At 38.9% G+C, this 21,350-nt stretch overlaps 1 protein-coding gene across 4 annotated transcripts in view; it reads right to left on the bottom strand.

Annotated features, from left to right (window-relative positions):
• Window positions 1-11,943: 11,943 nt before the first annotated feature.
• Window positions 11,944-21,350, bottom strand: part of PCGF3 (polycomb group ring finger 3) — a 55,994-nt gene continuing 46,587 nt past the window's right edge. For 3 of the 4 annotated variants that reach the window (XM_054178880.1, XM_054178881.1, XM_009905642.2), the window contains 6 exons: window positions 19,454-19,509; window positions 18,796-18,906; window positions 18,270-18,358; window positions 16,629-16,766; window positions 14,356-14,436; window positions 11,944-12,703 (listed from right to left, as the gene is read on the bottom strand). In XM_054178880.1, the coding sequence (XP_054034855.1) occupies window positions 12,656-12,703; window positions 14,356-14,436; window positions 16,629-16,766; window positions 18,270-18,358; window positions 18,796-18,906; window positions 19,454-19,509 (523 nt within the window). In that variant the 3' untranslated portion in view covers window positions 11,944-12,655. The remainder of the gene's footprint in view (window positions 12,704-14,355; window positions 14,437-16,628; window positions 16,767-18,269; window positions 18,359-18,795; window positions 18,907-19,453; window positions 19,510-21,350) is intronic. The other variant, XM_054178882.1, reaches the window with a different exon arrangement.

The following is a 21,350-nucleotide window of genomic DNA, read 5'->3' as shown; positions in this document are numbered from 1 at the left end:
CTAAAACCACCACGGCCTTCAAATTGTGTCCCAGAATGCCCTGTCCACACACGCATCTCAAACACCCGCAGGCATGGTGATTTCACTACCTCCCTGGGCAACCTGATTGCTCTTTTGGGAAGGAAAGTTTTTCTACTCTTCAACCTAAACCTCCCCAGCACAGTTTTTTCAGGACATTTCCTCTCACTCTATCACCTGTTGCTAGAGAGAATAGACCAACCCCTCAAACCTCCTTTTACATAGCTGTAGAGAGCAATGAGGTCTCTCTTCAGCCTCCTCTTTTCCAGACTAAACAATTCCAGTTCTGTCAGCTGCTTCTCACAAGAGTTGTTTTTTAGACCCTTCACCAGCTTCACTGCCTGCCTCTGGACATACTCCAGCACCTCAATGTCTTTCTTGTAGTGAGGGACCCAAAACTGAATGCACTATTCAAGGTGCAGCCTCACCAATGCTGAGTACAAGGGCAAGGTCACTTCAACACTTCACATGGCCACACTATTCCAGTCCAGGATACTGTTGACCTTTTTGGCCATTTGAGCACCCTGCTATTTCATGTTCAGACAGCTGTCAACCAGCACACCCAGGTCCTTTTCCAACAGGCAGCTTTGCAACCACTCTGCTGCAGGTCTGTAGTGTTATATGGGGTTGTTGTGACCCATTGCAGGACACAGCACTTAGCACTGTTAGGTCTCAATTGACTTCAGCCAGTTGATGAAGGCCTATACATTAGCCTTCCTATCTAGCTTGTTGTTTACTCTCAATTTAAATGTAGATATGCTACAGGTGAAACTTTCACTGTGACATGGTTTTTGTCCTGCAGAAACTTGCTCAAGGTCCTTTGAAAGTGTTGCTGCAGCACACTGAGGTAGACACTGTGGAAACAAAAAAATGGCAAACCATTAGAAAAATAATAGAAATGCAAGAACTGCCAATAGCAGAAAGTACTTCCTGCCTCACCATAAAACTGTCACCACTCATGAAAATTTTCTCCTGAAGTAACTATAAGAAAACACTGATGTTATAAAGCTATTCTGCAGTGACTCTCGGTACTCTCTTACAGAAACCACTACTGTTGTTAGTGTTCTGTGCACCACTGTGTCCTTCCAGAGAAGGAATGCCCTCCTATTTCAATGTATTTAAAATACACATTAATATCTTATTCCACATAGTTGATTACACCTTCACTTTTCCAGAGAGATGCCTGGAAGCTGAAATTCTGGTAATCGCAGAGCTTATTTTTCATGGGTAAGTTTGGAAAGCTACCTCACAAGCCAAACAAGTAACACTGTAACACAGAATCATAGAGTCATTTTGGTTCAAAAAGACCCTTCAGACCATCAAGTACAATTGTTAAGCTAACATCATGGGATACTCATTCAAATTTCTACAGCACTGTTGAGATGACACCTTAGAATGAACTGTCCCATCATCTTTCCAAGTACAGAGATGAGGCTGACTGGCCTGGAGTTTCCTGGGTCTTCCTTCTTGCTCTTTTTGAAGACTGGAGTGACACAGTCTCTGCTCCAGGTCCTCAGGGACTTCACCTGTTCTCCAGGATTTATCTAAGAGGATGGAGATTGGCCCACCAGTGACTCCTGACAGCACCCTTAGCGTTTGTGGTTGCATGCCACTAGGACCCATGGATTTGTGGTTATCCAATTTATTTAACTGATCTTCAGCTTCATCCTCCTCAACCAAGGCAAAGCCTTCCTTCCTCCAGACCTTCTCTCTTACCTCCTGGGACTGAGAGCCATCCTTAGCAGTAAAGACTGAAGCAAAGAACACATCCAGTAACTCTACCTTCTCTGAATTCTGTCACCAGGTCACTCATCTCATTCAGCAGTGGGCTCACATTTTGCCTGGTGTTCCTTTTCCTTCTAATGTGATTGTGTGATTCTCTTATTCTGTTCTGGGATGGATAGCCAGGACCATACTGCTCCCTTCCACCAAAGATTTGTCTTCAAGGCCTTCAGACCTGCTATCCTGCAGGAGGATTCTGTGGGGATTGAAAACCGTGGGAATAGAGCCTTGTGGTATCTGCCTAAAAGAAGCATCTGTCTGTGGCTACCTTTGCCTCTTAGATAAGGAAGTAGGGATGGCCCTGAGTAGTGAAAGAATGTTTGCTTGTTAAGATACTAATCAGGACAGCTGCAGTTGTTGTAATTTTGCCCACATGTTGCATCAGTTGTGTTAGGATATAGAAAGCCCTCAGATGTGTCAATAAAACGTCTTCAATCACCACATTGGAGTCCATGCCTTCACCTGCTATGCCAGGATTACTCATATGTATTCTGCCAAGACCCTCCTTACTGCATCAGGCCCATTCTCTCATCCTGTCTTCATTTCTTCTTCCATTCATTGCACAAAAAATGTTTCTCTCCTCCTCCTTCGGCACTCAGGTATATTCTCCAGTCTTAGAGTCAGCTTCCACTGGACTCTGTGCTGCTCCTTATACACATTTCCCTGATATCAGCTGCTTCCATAGTTGGCTTGCCCTCCAGTATCCTCAGACACCACCACCACAGTCACTGCATCCAAGCAGTTTTCATAAAGTTTTCATCAACTTCCTTTTCCAGACAAGGGATTTTCTATCAGACCCAATCTCCTAGCTCCTCCAACTGTGTCCCCTGCTCTGCAGTCCTCCTCCAGGTTCCTTTTTTTTTCCCCTGCACATCTGTCTGTTCCTTGGTCTTCTCTTAGCATTAAACCAACCTTTGATGCATTTTGAGCCTACCTCCCTTATGTCACTCCCATCTGGGCAGAAAGTTCACTGTGGAGCCACACATCCTGCCTCAGAAAGCTAGCATGTGCTCAACAGCATGGAGACATGCACTGTATTAAACAAGTCACAAACTCATGCAGGTTTCCCAAGCTCTGTTTCAATGTATTAACAGTATCCAAAATCACTACAACCACACCTGGGAAACATAGAACTCTCTTGCCATCCCCAGCAGCATATGAATTTTATTTACAAATCAGTGACTTAGGTTTTTGTGGTAGCCAGAGATACATCAAGCATTTTAGGGTAATTTTCAGCATCTGACTTGGACCCTAGCAGTACTGAATCAGCACTGCAACAACTGGACACCAAGTGCCCTAACACTGGACATCTGCTGGAACATCATTTGCAGAAGTGCCCATTTCCCACACTAAGAACTGTAAGATTCACTGATTGCATTGGGTTGGAAGGGACCCCCAAATGTTATCTTGTCCATATCCCCTATAGTGAGTCGGGACACTTCCAACTTTTTTGCCTCAGTCTTCACTGACAACTCCTCCAGGGAGACAAAGTCCCTCATACTGTAAGTGAAGACAAGGTGCATGATCATCTGAGGAACCTGAAGATATACAAGTCTGACGAAATGCATCCCAGAGTCCTGAGGGAATTAGCTGCTGTAGTTGCCAAGCCACTCTCCATGATATTTGAAAACTCCTGGCAGTCAGATGAAGTCCCTGGCGACTGGAAGAAAGGAAACATCACATCTATTTTTAAAAAGGGTAGAAAGGAGGACCCTGGGAACTACTGACCTGTCAGCCTCACCTCTGTGCCTGGGAAGATCATGAAACAGATCCTCCCAGATGCCACGCTGAGGCACATGGAGAACAGGGAGGCGAGTCAGGACAGCAAACATGGCTTTACCAGGGGCAAATCCTGCCTGACCAACCTAGTGGCTTTCTATGCTAATCTGACTATGTTAGTAGATAAGGGTTGACCTATGGATGTGATCTATCTGGACTTCTGCAAGGCTTTTGACACAATCCCCTGCAACATCCTGATCACCAAGTTGGAGCGATATGGATTTGATTGGTGGACTGCTCAGTGGATAAGGAATTGGCTGGATGGATGCATCTGGATGTGCTCAATGGCCTGAAGTCTGGATGGAGAGCAGGGATGAGTGGCATTCTTCAGGGGTAGAAGCCCTTCTTGTTATTCTTTTTGTCCCTTGCCAGGTTCAGCTCCAGCCATGCCTTGGCCTTCCTGACCTCATCTCTACACAACCAGGCAGTGATCCTATACTCCTTCCTGCTTCCATTGTCTGTGCAATTCCCTCTTGCTCTTTGTTTTGTCCAGCAGGTCTCAATTCAGTCACGCCAGTCTCTTCCCTGCCTGATTTCTTACACAAGGATTGAAAGCTCTTATGCTCTAAGGATAACAGCCTTAGGATAAGCACAGGAACCAGCTGAAATCATCAGCTCTCAGATGCTAAAGTTGTTGACTGTAAGGCTGAAATTTAAAACAACAATCCAAGTAATGCTGGCAACAAACACACTGCTTAGGTGACAAAAGCATTTAGAGAACCCATTGTGTTATGAAATACACTAAAGCAGAAATTTTGTTATACAGCCTGCTGAGAACTAGCAGAACAGCCTAGAACCATTGGTTGCACCAGCAGTCAGCATTTTTCACAAGGCAAGCCTTCAAATGGCCCAGTCTTCAGAGCATCCAGAATCAAAGGCTTTGTGTTCTCTTAAATGAAGTAAAAATTCAGATAAGGGACAGTGAGCCTTGCATCAAAGGAGAAAACAAACATAATAAATAGCCATAAAAACTGTGAGGAAAATGAAGCTTCCCTTCTCTCAGGTGTGTGAAGGAACAATTACATGCCACAGAAAGAGGCATAAAACAAGAGGCAAGGCTCTAAGGGCAGCACCCCCTCATAGGAACCACCCAGTCTTCCTATCAAAGTCATTTGCACGAATCTTTGTTCTGTTCTTATTATCACGGATGTATCTGTTTGGATACAATCATTACACACACTGTAAAAAGCACAGGCATGTTTAATTCAAACCCATAAATGCAATAATTCTACATAGTACAAGTCTGAGAATATAGACTAGGCATGTTTAGGTAGACCTGGCTTGCAACTTAGTCTTAGTGGGGGAATCTCTCAGAGAAGTCTGGTAAAATTTTCTCTGCTAAGGTCTAGTCAGTACTTGAATTTCTCAAATGAAAACTAATTGAAAGGAAGGAGCTGGGGAAAAAAATAAGAAAAGAAGAAGATAAATGAGGTCAGTATTAGAAGTTAAAGACATGCAAAGGCTTTTAACACAAATGTGCGTAAAGAGTTGCGTTGCATTATACCTCTATTCACCTATCCAGATGTAGTACTGTAGTAAGTTTAAATAAACTGAGAACAATTAAATCCAGAGTGACTGTGTCTACGTCATAGTTTAAACAGCTGAAATGATGCTTCTTAATCCATATGATCAATTAATACAGACTATTTTTATTCTGAGTACTTTGGTCTCAAAGAAACCCTGAAGTAGTTACTTGGACAAAAAGTTATATTCTATTTCTAACTACTGATTTCATAGCAGAATACTCAGTCAGTGGAATAAGAATGTATAGAATCACAGATGTCTCAGTTACATGTAAAATAAGAAATACTAGTCAGAGGTCTCTCACACTAAATTACTTATGAGGAATAAAATGCATTTGGCTGGTACCAGCTACAGGGCAGTTTGCTGTTGCTTTCAGGGCCAGCTAACATGACTATCAGCACAACTACTTTGTTGTGAATCATGGGAATTGCAGTTAAACCGTGATTGGTTTTGCTCTTATTTATCAGATTAGCAACATGTTCAGGTAAGGAAAGGAGTAGTTTCACTCCATCATGCATTTCTAGTTTTTAGGTCTTCTGCAAGGTCTTGCAGTCTATTTTTAAACTGCTTATTCCAAGCTAACATAATTAATGGTAATAAAAGACAAAATGTCAAACAAACTGTGTTTTCCATGCAAATCACAGCCAGAGAACAGCCTGAACTTCTAGGTCTGTTTTACATGGAGCAATACAAAACCTTGACTTACACGATTTTGTCCACAGCCATCTCAAAGGTGACATTCACACCGACAGTGGTCCTTTAATCATTCCTGAAGTTCATACCTGTACAGCATTCTTCCTGCAAACCTGAGTAATTGCTTCATGACATACACCCCAATTAAAGACTTGTGTACATTGCTATGTGACTGTTTATACTACTTTTAAGTACATAGGTACTTCTGCTTGCAGAGAAGAAAGCTTGTAATCTCTTTGACTGCTCCAGCACTTATAGAGGTCAAAAAAAATTGTAATCATACTCCCATGAAATGGAAACCTTCCATTCAAGCATATGCAAGAAGAACCAGGCTGAGCCACACTGGTTATAGCAAGATGGAAGAAATCAGTAGTACAAAGTTCAGGGAGGTGTTAGAACCAATGAGACCTTGGAAGATTTACAAAATTTAAGGGCTGCTCAATTAGTGCTATCACTTATTCACTATTAAGTGTCCATATATAGGCAAATGGACATTTGTGCAGCATGACTCTCATGTTGCTATTTAAATGAAGTAAGTTGCAAATGTCTTAATTTCCTGAGGATGATTAACATTGGTACTATAAGTTCAAGTAAGAAATACATATATAAATAAAACCCTGACTTCAAAACAGCAATTCCTAAGAAGCCAACAATAGGAATAAAAGCCCTTCCTGCTTTCTCAGTATGTATAAGAGCAGCTCACAAGCCATAAATTTGCATTACTATGTGTAGATACTCCAAGATATCTGACTACCATAGCATCCCAGACATTGGAATGAATGCTCAAGGGAGGCGGTGGATTCCCCTGCATTAGACAGTTTCAAGGCCCAGTTTGACTGGGTGCTGGCCATGTCATTTAAACGACATTCTTGTCTTGAAAGGTTGGACTAGATGATCCTTGAGGTCCCTTCCAATCTGGTAGTCTATGAATCTATGAATCTGGTATGCAGTTCTATTGTATCAACTCAGCTAAGTATTTCAATTAACCTAAAAATCCCCCCCCACATGAAATTTGTCCAGGTATTAAAACAAGTCTCAAGGATCTTTAAGGAAAATAGCTCCTAAGTTACGAAGAGGGCAAGCACGTATCTGCCAAACACCAAAAGAGACCATTTTTGGGTTTGGGTCTTTTTTCAAATGCAAAACATACTCAGCTCAATAATCAAAGCTTTGTGTAAGTAACAGATTTTTTTTTTCCCCTACTAGCAGCTCACCAAAATAAAATAAAATCCAATCAGAATGTGTTTTCAAACTTGTCATGTGCCCAATGTGCTTAAGAACACTGCAGTTGGCTCCTGCACAGTAACATCAGCAGGTAAAGGTAAGATTGAAAGTAAAGCACACAGGTGGGTTAAGTACCTTTCTATCTGCATATACATAAAGACATCAGTGCAGCTGTGTCTGAAACCATTTAATTTCCTAGCTGGCTGCCTCAGGCATATTGCCATTCTGTGGAGTAATACATTGGGCCATGCTTGCATTTTGAGTACAAGGCTGATTATGACAATGCAGTAACACACCACCATTGTTTACATCATGCTGCAATTTACTCAGCCACCACATTCTGATGACTAGCTCCTTACATTCTTGGGGGAAAATGGGGCAATAACTTTCAGCCTGACAGTATTTCAGTTAGTTTCTCTGCTTTTATTAACAAGCATATAATATTAATTGGCAAAACACCAGATACAAGCTTCACTATCATAAAATCAAAACATTAAGCAATAATCCCAAAAGGCTTATTCAGACAAAACTAGCCACCAATAGTACAAAAATTACACAGCAACACAAAGCATAAAAAATTGTAAACTTTCAAAATAAGCTAAGCCAAAAATATGGTTTTACACTGTGACAGTTCTAGCATCTTTATTATGCCACATATGAGGATAAAAGCTTAGTGGTTGCACTAGCTTATTGTCCTTTAATTGTAAAATGATCTTGTTGCAGAAGGAAAGAACAATCTCTCCTTTTGTCCAGATAAGTCACTTGAATTCAAGACACCAGTAAAACAATGCTTTAAGTTTCAAAGTTTTTAATTTATTTTTTCTTTTTAAACTACTGGAATATTAATATTCAAATATTAGGGCTCCTCCCTTCAGCCACACCTAACCATTTGCATGAATGAACCCACTGGTTTCTCTGGAATCATCCCAGTAAAGTTACTGATATAATTGTTCACAGAATTGGACATTGAGTTCCTCCTCTACCAATAGGATGTGGACAGGTCACTGTGGCTTTGAAAAATTTACCAAGACTAGAGCTTTAATTCGTATATAAACAAACCATAACTTCACAGTAAAACATTACTGTTACTTGCCACAGGACACAAGTTCCCAGAGTGTTTATAGCAACCGCAAGTTGTGACCAATGCAGACTGAAGCATTATTCCACATTCCTCAATGTTGTTCTTTCTGCAACTTTTTACTGCAATGACACATCTCAAGACCTATGTAGAGATTTTAGTGTATGAGACTATTTTTTGTCTGTTGTCAGCTTTAGGTGCACTAACTGAAGTGTAAGTTCAATTAACACTTCCAGTGAAACATCCCATTTGACGTGTTTACCTGAGGAAATACAGAAACCTAGTTTTCCTGTACAGTCAAGCCTTCTGCAAAAAAATGCATTTTAAGTACTTACTAAGATTCACCTCACTGATGTACAGACTGGCTGGCTTGCTCCTGTTATATTTAACTCAATGGCAAGATGCATAATGCTGTAAAATTGGCTAGCTGCATGGTTTATCATTCAGCAGAAAAAAACTTAATGATTCTCCTATGACTAACTATGTTGTTATAAAGACACTAAGAGCCGTGTAGGTTTTCAAAGACCAATAGCCTACTGGAAAAAATAGCACCATCAGAGTTGCAGTCTGATATTTTTTAGGGTCCCATATCCCCAGAGTTGTGTGTACTATTGCACAACCAGTAAAAATAAATATTCCCAGGTTTGATGGTACACAAATATAGCAGATACAACAATGGCACAAAACATTTTCGGATAGGCTGCAAGTCTAGTCAATTGCTTCCATAATTCACATTAAGGTTTCTTGCAAGATCATTTATTTCAAAATATTGCTGACAGATAGTTGTTGTACTTACACAAATTTAAATCCCACATTTCACTCATAAAACAAGAAAATGAACAAATCAAAAAACAATCCCCAGAAAACAGCCCCAAATAAAAGCTCAGCTGAACAAGTGAGAAAAGCCATCTACATTCCTTTTAAATTTAATGGCAAGTAGATGCTACATTTACAGTTTAAACATATGCCTAATAAATGTATGTTTCAAACCTATTGCACAAAAGCATAAATAATGCTCTTTATCCATACGAAACAAAAGCATACAAATAAAAGCTACTCAAACTCAATGTAAAAGGAAGAAGCTTGTAAAAACATCTTACAATTACATTTTATATGCCCGTAAATAAAGCTGGACCACTGAAACTAAAAATACTTGGATGGTAAATAAGACAGAAGGCTTAAAATAGAATAAATAATTTTTTAAAGTTAAAATTTAAACCCCCAAATCTTCTTTAAATTCAATATTATATATTCTATCTGAATTCTCTATTTTAAATGAAACTATACTTAATGAGACTCTGAGTCTGGGTGATTCTGGCCTCATTGCTGTTGAGGATAATGCAACAAGATAACTTCTTTACTGCAATTATTTACCAGCGTAAGCAGTTGTGAAAACTACTTCACAGTAATGGCATCTTCACAAAAGCCAAGATAAACTAACAAGATCTCACTAGGACTATGAGATACTTACACTGAGTTCAACTTTAAGTCCAACTTTGAACAGTAACAGGGTTATTTTACCCAATATAATCTTGATATAAATTAACAGTCTCTTAAGCTTCACAGAAGTGAAACAGGGCTCTGATTCAAAGGAGACCTTCCTCTGACCTCAATTCAATTGCATTGTAGCTTTTAGTAAGGCTAAAGCAAATAAATATATGGTCCAGACAGAGTCATATCCCTCCTGAGGGGAAGATTTTCTGTAGTGAAGATGTTGTGATACATGATTTAGAAAAATACTGGGTGGGGTTTTATTTCCTTATTACTGGTAAGGTTTTATCAGATTAAACACATTGCAAAAGCACTTACACAAAATTATGAGCAAACCCCCCCATCTATAAGTATTAATACTGGCTTGAATTTACGTATCCCTACACATATAAACAGAGTTTTGCAATGTATTGATAGCACCATAACAAATTCAAGTGATTCTAAAGAAGGTTATATACTTACATATGGTCTGTACTGTAGATTGCTACAGCAAGAGATAGATTTGAAAGGTATTCTGAATTTGCGTTCGTAACCTATTCCTCAGCTGCAGAAGTACACACAAAGGTACTAAAATCCCAATGTACTTTAGCAGCACTGTATCAATATCTAGTTGTACAAAATGCTTCTGCAGTACAAACACTCTGAGGTAGACAGATCTCATGTATATATTTTTAAAATGTATATACCTATCCCAGTTAAGATGTTTAATGAGAATGCTGCCTGGCAGCTTTAATTTCATGTCTACATCAGGTACAGTCAGTGTCTGTATACTCATGGTGCACAGAAATTGGACACTTACAGGCCTGTTCATGTTCTCAAGTGCCTCAGTGGCTAAAGCCAGTCCCCTATTTGCACCAGGACGGTAACAATCATATAAACAGCTCCAGGAAGGCCCTGTATGACAGTTTGTATACACACCCATATCACCTGCATTCACTGTTTCATGAAAAGATTGTAAAAATAGTAGACTTATGACCTAATTTGTTCACTTCTGCCAGTTCAGGTCACATTAAAGACAGGGGAGAAAAAAAAAAAAAGCTAAAACACATATATCTGAGTCCACAAACAGTTAAGACATAACCACAGCCAAGTTCAATTCCATTGCTCATATGCATGCAACACACACACACACCCCACACACAAACCCATCCATCCTGGATGTGGAGTTCTGTGTAACCCGAACATTGAAATACAGCTATCCTATACCTTCATCTGCAAGGACAGAAGCACTTTTTGGCCTTTGTGTGGCTCTCCTTTCCACCTCCATAGTTCAGTAGACTCCCTTTCATTGTCTAGCTTGCATACTTTTTCCTTTCCTTCCTACTGACTTCTGTGACTAATTAAAAATGAGGAATCCTGTTTTCAAAGGTAAACACAAGTTGGAACATTCCTTCTACAGCAGCAGAGCTGAGAAAGAACTGAAGACTCCAAAGAAGGAAATTATGGGGCACACTATGAAGAATGTGTTGCTTTGAAAACTCAAGAAGAGAAAGAGGATTTTAAAATGCTTGTTTAAGCCTCCTGCAGTATCAGCTTCCTGTAATTAAGTAACACTTTTAGCAGGAGATGGGGAGGGACACAGGTGGAAGAAGCAGGGCAGTTACAGGCAAACTTCTTCTTTATCCCAAGACAATTTACCAGAATGTAACAGGGCTTAATAACAGTACCATAAAGTAGCATTTTCAGCTGACTGGGAAACTCCTCTGAAAATTAGAAGTTACCGATTTCCAGCTGTCAATAACATGGCATAACCTGTTTTCTGTGACTTGACACTCCTGCCAGAAAAATACTATCACAATCATACTATATGTGCTATCCTGTATACAGCTTGCAGAAATCACTTTCAACTACTGTTGTTTAAAAGCAAATTATTTCAAAAAGCCTTACAAACAGTACAGCGAACCCTGCTAAGTGCTATTGAGGGTACGTTCTATAACATACATAGTTATATATGTGGTTAGATTTATGCACACACATCATCTTGCATCCATTAGGGCTGTTACAAGCAAAATTATCAGTTAAGGCCAGAGGATGCCAAAACAGTATTGTCTGACCTGCTCCCTGCCAAGACAGCTAGGAACTGTACCAAAGAAAATGTTATGGTTTCATAAAATAATGGGTAAAGGAAACACACAGCTGCCAACAATGATAAGATGAATTTTTAAATCAGTGAAATGAAAACTGTACAGTATCACCCAAAATTTCACAGGAGCCAGTGTTTCAATAGCTAGCGAGAGAAAATTCTCTCTAAATTAAAAACTGATTTCTGCAAGCCACAACTACATAAGGAGATGTTATTTTTTAACAAGCTCACAACTCTAGCACTTCTGAGTATTTGTTTTTACATGTTGCCATGTGTGCCACGGCAAATGATCAGGGCATATTAAAATTAACTGATATTATTCCTATTCATGTTACCAAATCAACGCATACAGGGGTTACCAAATCTTTTCCAAACCACAAAATGAAGGAGAGCATCAACTGGGTAAAAATAACAAACACTGACTTCCCAGACTTTCAGAAATTTCAATGCTGCATAATAAATTATCACTAGCCACTGTATCATTATGCATGTTCAGTGCTCTGCAGAAAAAACTGCGTAAAGCCAACACAATCAGGCATCCTATAGAAGACAACAACACTTTGCAAAAATATAATTTTTAAAGATTCAGAATGTCAAAAGTAACTAAATGCAATGTCCTGTCAAAAGCAACATTTTAAATCACCCCACAACAGTTTAACTTATTTCTGTGTAACTGTAGAGATAAATCAGGCTGAGCTACATGGAACTGCGAAGTGTTTTCAGTATCTGTAAACTTAGTGCTGGTAGTGTCTTGTTGAGTTGCAACTTCTTTCTTCCATACAAAAAAAGTATAAATATTTTCTGTCCAGAAATCTAGGTTATACATCCCTAGAAGAATATTCAGAAGGATAGTCTGCTATGAAAGTCCTACAGTCTTCCAAAATTATTCAGCTGGTTTGTGTCATGTGATTAGTGATGCACTAAGAAGATTCCAGATGATAGTCTCTGCAAAAAAATATGTCCAGAAGGACAATAAAGTTCTCTTACAGCAAGTCCATTTTGGGTCTGTAATGTAGCAGTAGAGGCGCTTTCTGCAAGACAGAAATGTCAGAAAAGTTAAGAAACAAAATGAGAATTTATCTGTTCAGTAGGCAAAACTTTTGTTTCATAAACTAAAGCCTAAACAAACTAGCAGACTAGCTCTCTGACCTGACAAAATTTCATCAGGACAAAGATAAGACACAATTTAATCTGTGCAACTCAAATGAGATGAAGAAACCTTTTCCATTTGTCCTTGATCTCTTGAAGATCAGTTCTACTAGGTTTGTTGAACTCAGAAAACACATTTCCAGTAAGAAAGAAAATGCAGATGTCTAGAAAGCAGCATAAGAGCATGTGATACTTCACATTTAACAGTTCCCACTTTATTCCTCTTCTCTGAGTGTATCCTTTGCTTTTTTATGACTAGGTAAACATTTAATATGCACAACATCCTGCATCAAAGAGTTCTCTGTCTTATGCGAAGAACAGCTTCCTCGTTTCTGTTATGGACATCCCACGTCTGTTTCATTTTACATGCTCCACCTCTTTCACTTGAGAAGGCAGTTAACAGTTCCCTTTACTACACAACTCACAGTTGCACAGATTTCCATGACAAAGGTGAACAGCAGACCTGTACAGATACATATTTATTTGATGCTCACATCTGGTTCTTCCCCCCCAACAGCTCCCTCCCCCCACCACAGAAATCCCTAACATTTGCTCTGTATACTTTAATATTTACCTACTCTAAATTTAAGGTGCCCATTGATCACTTGTCAGTCAGAAGCATAGAAGCTTGCTTCCATCCTTTCTCATGAATCTATCTTCATTATCCCAAATGAAAACAATGTTGTCGCTGCACTCAAACTTTTTTTCCAATTAGTCATATAAACCAAATTCCAGTAGGATTCTATTGTGCAGGGGAACCTCTCCATTTCAAAGACTGACCACTAACTTCTCTCCTGTGACTGACACAAGTCAATTACTTTTCTACAAAAAGACAGAACAATGTCTTCCTGCTCTCTGTACCTGTCACTCTTCTAGAGGTGCATCCAAAGCCACCAAGAGGTACAGTGTACACTACAAGCTCACACTATATTGTTGGTCCAATATGAATGCTAGCTCTTGGTTCAAGTGTCATGACTGCAGGTGTGATTTGCCTCTTAACAATTAAACTTTGCAATTCATTCTTACACACATCTTGTTTGAGCTACCACTATTAATGTGATAATTAATACTCAGAACAAATACCCCACTGTTTACTACACAGTTTCAACCACAATAAGGAAGTCAAAGATGTACTCACCAACCATTCTTGTATATGCCTACTAAATGGTACTAGAATTTTCCCTAACCAAGACATTCAAGCCTTCTGCCTTTTATGCATCCACTTCCTCACATGCACAGATTAAAACCACTTTTACCTGGAATGGTTACAAACAATATTTTCTTGTGGCTTCTTTCTTTGCCAGATTTGGTAACAATTTGACAGTTGATGCAGTGTTCCCCTTCAGCTCACAAATAATATTTTGCCTTTTGTTAATTTTCTTGGGGAAAAAACAGTACTTGATGTTTGAGGATGCTGTATTAGATATTAAATGACCTTTTTATTGAGTTACTGCAGTATAGTTACAAATTATGCCTATTTTATAAACATTTTCTATGGCCGCTTCATGCGTTACTTGGAACCACGCTGTCATACCTTAAATCTCCATCTAGTAACAACTACAAACTTGAGTGTGTGGTCCTTGCCAAGAATCTCTTCATTGCATAATATGTCCAGCTGACCAAAACAGAAAAGAAAGAAAAAAGGTGACAGTTAGTTCACTGGGACACAATACATGAAATACCGTATTTCAGATGATACACAAATGTTTGACAAGGTTATATTTTTTCCCTCAAACACTGAAGCCGTTCATCTTGTGGTTGCCCTGCAGACAAAACAATGATACCAGGAATGAATGGAGAATGCCTTTTCTTGATATGTGCTGAAAATCATGTCTGTGCCTACCTAGGAAACACTGCATGAACTAGACTTAATTATTTTAGCTTCCCAAACAGTGCTAATGCCATTTACTGAGAGCTGTAGTTGTCTCTAAAAAGGCTCAGTACAATTACTGTGGACACAGAATTCTCACATCTCCAAGACAGCTCTGTTACTTAAGATACTATGAATTTTTTTTAACCTAAATTCAGCCAGAAGGCTTTCTGCTAAAAAAGGTATATATACCGTATTTATGTGGGTTTTTTTCAGATGTATTTTTACTCTAGCTCAGTGTTGAAAGATCTTAATATAAGAAATAGGAGGATATAAATATAAAAAAGTGAGAGTCATATGACTAGTAAACAGCTGAATTACAATAGTTGATATGAACTAAAAGAAGGAACATGCATGAAGAGTGTAAGGTCCACCAGGGTGGCTTATATCAACAAGACTTTTATCACGCAACCCAGAAAGGCCTGACTGCGCATGATTTATCCAACATATCTAACTGGCAATAACTCAAACTTTTAACAGTCTACAGCAATCAGCCAGGAACCCCCAAGCTTAAACCCTCCTACTATGTACCTATTACCCAGGGCTTAGGCTGGATGTTAGGAAGAAGTTCTTCATAGAAAGAGTGACTGGCCATTGGAATGGGCTGCCCAGGGAGGTGGTAGAGTCATCATCACTGGAGGTATTTAGGAAGACACTGAATGGGGTGCTTGGTGCTATGGTTTCACTGATTAGATTGTGTTGGATGATAGGTTGGACTTGAAGATCTCAAAGGTCTTTTCCAACCTGTCTATTCTATTCTACTCTACTCTACTCTAGTCTACTCTACTAATTACACCACAATTTATGTACCTTTTAAGAAGGTAGGAAGGGATAGTAAATGAATAAACAGTACTCCCGAAAATTTGTTCCTTCATTAAAAGCCAAGCAGGTTGCTAAGAGACTGGCCCAGTGGAATGGAGGGCTTAAACACCCACACCCACATCCACACCCACAAAATATCTCCTTTTGAACAGTGATGGTATCTATGCTGCTGCTCGGCTACAGCCAGGTGTCAACCACTTCCAAGCCAGCTGAGGACAAGACAGGAGATAAGTAGTTTTTTTCAGGAAGACAAGCAGAGTTTGAGGACATAATCCAACCATAATAAGGAGTATTCCTTTGAGGTGTACAGAAGCTAGGAAGAAAGAGTGATACAGATGCAAAGTGGTGTTGAAAAGTTTGAGCAGAAAGCTGCTGTCACATTGGACTGAAAAGCAGATGATTGGATTTAAATGAAAATTCTTAATGAAATTCAGGGAACCAGTGACATAATGTGGGGTAGGGAGATGTCAAGCTGAGAGTCAGTTGAGATGTCTAGAGTCTGTGGCCAAGACCCATCAAAACAGAAGCTGCATTCGTATGTTTGCCACTGTTAATTTTGAATCTGAACTAGAAGTGCAAGGCATTGCCTTTATTTTTGTACCTTTTACCATATATTCTTCCCATGATTCCAAGTACCCCCTGCAAAGGAAGGGAAAAGTACGTATCTGATACCATTCCGGTCAAGCTTCGCTGAGAGTGTAGAAAGGAACAAAGTAATTTTGGTGATGTCTTTTATGCTGGGCTCCAGTAGTGTTAAAGTGTTTGCTACTGCCTGTCCTCTGCACTGAGTGTGAAATCTCTCAAAGGGTGAGGTATCTGACTGCAAGCTGTCAAACAAAGCAGCTTGCCAGAATCTCCATTTCAACACATGTGAAAGCACATAACCAAGCCTTTTTCCTGAACTATTTCAATAGGGCCATGAGAAGATAAACTGCAAACTAAGTGACAAGTCCTGCATAGATCCAAGAAAGGACAAGAAAATGGCTCCGTAACATATAATTCAGGAAACATTGCATGCTTTCTATTTTCTGAAAATTAACTACATCTAAAAGACATTTCTTTGCCAAGGAATAATCCCATACCTACAAAATCATTAAAAAAAATAATAATATTACCTCATTGAAAGAAGAAAGGTTTAGTTTTTTGGCAATGAACTTCTTTAGATGCAAGACTGTTGCTTGTGCAGAGCAACGAATCCATTTTCGTTTCAATCCACGCAGTTTGCTGCTATTGCATTCCAAGCAGATGCTTACCTTCAAGAAGAAGCCAACAGTCAGGGTTGGCTGGAACAATTTTCTGCAGTTCTCATTATGTATTGCACGTGCAGTTTTTATTAATACAAGAAAGTGAAGAAGTATAGTACTAGTAATCCTTAAACTGAAATACCTGTAATCCTATGAAAAAAAGCAATTTCCAACATCTTGTCAGGTTAGTGACAAGCACTACTGTACCCAAAATGGATTTAGATAAAACAGTTCAAGCAAGAATTTTTGGTATTGGAACAAGGCAGATTCAGTCACAATTCATAGGCTGCCCAATAGCTCAAGAGGACCCTACGCCAAAAGCCAGAGGGAGATAAACAGTAAGAACACCATTGTCGATTTTTAATTATTTCTTCTATCATGTCTTGCTTTTAGTGCAATGGCTAAATCCAGTTTTAAATGGAATTTTAACATGTTTAAAAGATAATCTAAAGTTTAAAAACAATGTACACAAATGACATAATAAATTTTTTAAATTCTAGTGAAAGGCCTCTCTAATTTCTATGCTTCTTTTCTCATGCCTTTTCTCGTGCAGCTTTCCTTGCTTAGACTAAGCTCCTTGTGATGATTTACTTTCTGAACTAAGAGGACCTACTTCTAGGTACAATCCCTTTGAAAGCTGCTTTGTGTTACAATTGAAAGAAAATTAATCCACAGTTAGTTTACTCTGGACATGCATAACTAGAAAGGGACAGCTTATTTATCCCAAAACAAGGACTTTACCTTCAAACAGACTTTGCATTTAAAATTTAACAGTGAACTTCCCAACTTCCATACTATTTTCATGGTACAGGGCTAAGTTTAAAACAAAATCAATAGCAAGTTTGTAAAAGTACAAAAGATTTTATTCATAATTATTGGTATACATTAATTTTAATGTATCACAATAACACTGTGATAGAAGTCTGTGATGGTTCAGCCTGGGTGCTGGCCCCTGATGCCACTGCAAAAGCCACACCTGGGATGTCCCAAAAGGGTCCAGCCCAGTGGGTGGGCACAGGAAGCCAGGTATTTCATCCCATAATGCCCTGCTCCCCTATAAAACATCAGCAGAGGGTCCTCTCTTCCTCTTTCTTCCCTCACTGCTGCCTCAGTAATGGGGTGAGCTGCCTCTCTTGGGCCTGGCTAGGCTGAAGGCTGGGTTGGAGGGTGGGGTAGAAAGAGCCCTGGGGGTTTTGGGTGCATCCCCAGGTGGGGGTGGGATGTTCTTGGGTATGTTTTGGGATCTCTCTCTTTTGTCACGGTGCTTGTGGTTCTCTGTAAAACTTTCATTGTTTTTCCATTTAAACTTTCCACCATTTTTGCAATACGTTTATCTTGAGTCTTTTTCTTTGGCCCGTGGTGGGAGAATTGGCCTCTCAACCTACCACAAAGTCTGTATTTGTTCTGAAAGCAAACAAACGCTTTGGAAACACACCAACAGTTGGAACTATAAAATCTTAATTCAAATGTCTTTAACATATACTCCATTCCTGCCAAAACCTAAGAGCTCACCTGTTCATCACTTCGGTGGTAATCATTATCTTCTTCCTGTTTTTCCTCTGAAGTTTCTTTGTTTGAACTTTCATCTGGTTTAGTTTCACCTTAGATAAGAAACCAGATGTATGGGATAAAACCAGCAGTTTGCAATGCTAATATGATTAAACCAGCATCATTTAATATTGCAACACAGAATAAAGTTTGCTTCTCCCACATTGTGCTTCTCTGCTTAAGCACCACTAGCCCCAAGCATGAAAGAGAGCAAAACATATGAAGCACAACTTTTAGTTCTACTGCTAGCAGCCCAGAAGCTAAGTAATTTCAGTTTTGAAGCAGGCACTACTAATGGAGATTTACTTCACCAAGAGTAATATGCTATGCCCCACTAAAAAGAAGGGATGAAGCAAGACTCTTACACTCACTGCATTGTGCAGCATCATAAAGCAACCAGGCACACACCTCCAATAGGTCTGTTCATCAATTTACTACCTGTCACCCACCCAAGACAGAATAATAAATAAATAAATAAAGGACCATTTACCATTTCGATGGGAATCTAGGTGCTGTTTTGTAGAACATGTCTCCCCTTTGATGTCCCCTGGAACTTCCATTCCCAGTTTGTGATAAAACTCCCTTTGCTTTTTCATTTCCGCTGTTTAAAATTGCAAATATTAATCCCTGTAATAAAGTTCTAATGCAATATTTATGAAGTTATTCCAAATCCTGTCCCTCTTAAGTGAAACAAGCTTGCCAAGAAGTAGTGGTATTGTCAGTATTTAATACTCTTCAACTTCTGCTATTGTATCAAGTCACGCCCCATCTTATTTTGCAAAGCCATCTGCAAAGTTACCGTTATAGCATTCCTACTAGAATTAGAACAGATCCAGTCTCAAAGTGGATTATGAAAGCAGAAATTGAAAGTTACCTGCTGAAGACTCACACAACAGTAGAACTTTCACCAAAAGTAAAAGCTATTTTACATTGCATTCTAGAAAGCTGCTGCAAAAGGTTTAAATACACAGTTTAACAGGAAGTGTTAAATGACATAAATGAAGGAATACAGATTTCTATTAATTTTTCTCAGTTCCTCCACCATTTCATAACATGAATCTCTCCTTTTTTTGATTTTTTTTTTTCCTCAAAGTGTTAAAGGAGTGTGTGCAAAAAGGCCTCTATAAAAACATCATACCACAACTTACCTTCTTGGAGGCCTGGCACAAGTTTGTACACAATGTCTTGCATTGTTCTGTCATGACTAGGAAGAAAAAAATTGAAAAACAAAAAGTTGAAGTTAGCCATCCGAAATTCAATACATTCTGTTACTGTACTAAATTGATGTAAAAATTTCTAAATTCATCCAAAATAATTCCAGTTCTCCAATCAGTATGTATGTCAAACAAGAAAGCACAGCAGCATGAAACCTATTACAAAAAAGTGTACATGCTAGGACAGAAAATAAATGGAACTTCGAGGAAGAAGAGTCTTCAACATGGAGGATGACATCCCATCGAACATAGTCTTCTGAATCAAGACAAGTATGTGATTAAAAACCTCCACACTATTTTACAACTTTGAAGCAAATTCATTTTTATTTCAAAAGAATCAAGGGCATTCTGTTTCTTATACCTACAGACTAACATCTCACATTTCTAATTAATTAGCTGTCTTTACTAGGCTTCCACAAAAATGCAAGAAAACAGTTCACAGAAAATGTCCACACAATAACGTCCTACTTTTCTCTTAGGAGACAGCATTTAAATGTGAGCAATACATAGCTCAGAAGCTTGTATAGATAGTGTGGCTCACACAAAAGATAACAATCCAAAAGGAGTTGGAGCAGTAGGACTGTTTAAGATTCCAAAGCTGAATTCTCAGTTCCCATTAAAATTCTGGTTTAGTCTAAAATAAGTCACACTCGGAAATTAAAAAAAAATTAAAAACAATAAATTCTATTTGAGAAGTAAAGTCAGACACATTGCAGCAGTCTTGGCTGCTGCAAGATTGTTACTCCAACAGAGCCTTCAATACCAAATCTTGCATAGGAGAAGCGACCTGAATTATTATTCTCAGGCTTCTCATCACTTGACATGAGCAGTGGTCACCCATGATCAAGTACAGAAATGGTGACAAATCAAGAGACAGAGATTTACAATTGACCATTACAACCTTTTTAGTAGTACTCTGCAAAGAATCAAAGCATCATTAATTCTAAATTTGCATCATTTCAACCAGTAGCAATCCCACTTAAAAAGCCTGGGATCTCCAAGGGTCACATATGATTCCAGAAATATGATCAAGAATATTTCAATATAAATGAGTAAATAAACCATCAATATTAGATCAGCATTCAGAACTGTAAAATAGGAGACGCATTCCCTTTACCTACATTGCAGATAAAAGGAGATGAATAGGAGTGCAAGTATACAAAAGATAAATTGTGAAACTTCTGAATAACAATCTCTTCTTTTAAAAATATATATCCAAAAGTAGTCTGGCCAAAGGTTGTTTCAGTCCTGAAGAGGCAGTATCTTGTAACTAGTTCAGGCAAAATACTTCTTTTGAAGTGTACTCAGTGACCAGAAACAATTAGCAAACTCCTTTACAGCTTTTATCAGTTTGACTCCATTTCCTGGTCCCTTTTGACCCAACCCCCCAAGCTTCTGAACCAAGGCACTGGTGTATTCCTGTAGCTTTAGTGAACACAAACTTGCTATCCTAAGTGTCATTTATTCACTCTTGCCTACTGGCACCTTCAAAGCATACACACACATAGGGTATGATCAGTTTAGAATACAGTGCATTATTGGTGTACTCCTCAAATGCAGAGATGGCATGACTAGTTTAAGGCTACTGAAATGTCTTGAGCAATGTCTGTATAGGACACCAACAGTGTTCAGACTCATCTGCTGTAAGCATTGCTTCAGAAATTGCTATAGAACTGAGAATGGCACATTGAAAAGTACCAGAAATAAAAGCAAAGTCTATAAATGTAGGCATAACATGGCTTGTTATGCAACAGCTAGCACAAATACAGTCACAAAGGATTTTCATCAACAAATGTAACTACAGTTCAGTAAAACAAAAAGGAAAGCACTG

Source organism: Dryobates pubescens, chromosome Z (assembly GCF_014839835.1).
Source record: "Dryobates pubescens isolate bDryPub1 chromosome Z, bDryPub1.pri, whole genome shotgun sequence".
Classification (NCBI taxonomy): Eukaryota; Metazoa; Chordata; class Aves; order Piciformes; family Picidae; genus Dryobates; species Dryobates pubescens.
Note: the sequence above shows the minus strand (reverse complement) of the source record. Positions and strands in the feature narration are given on the sequence as shown.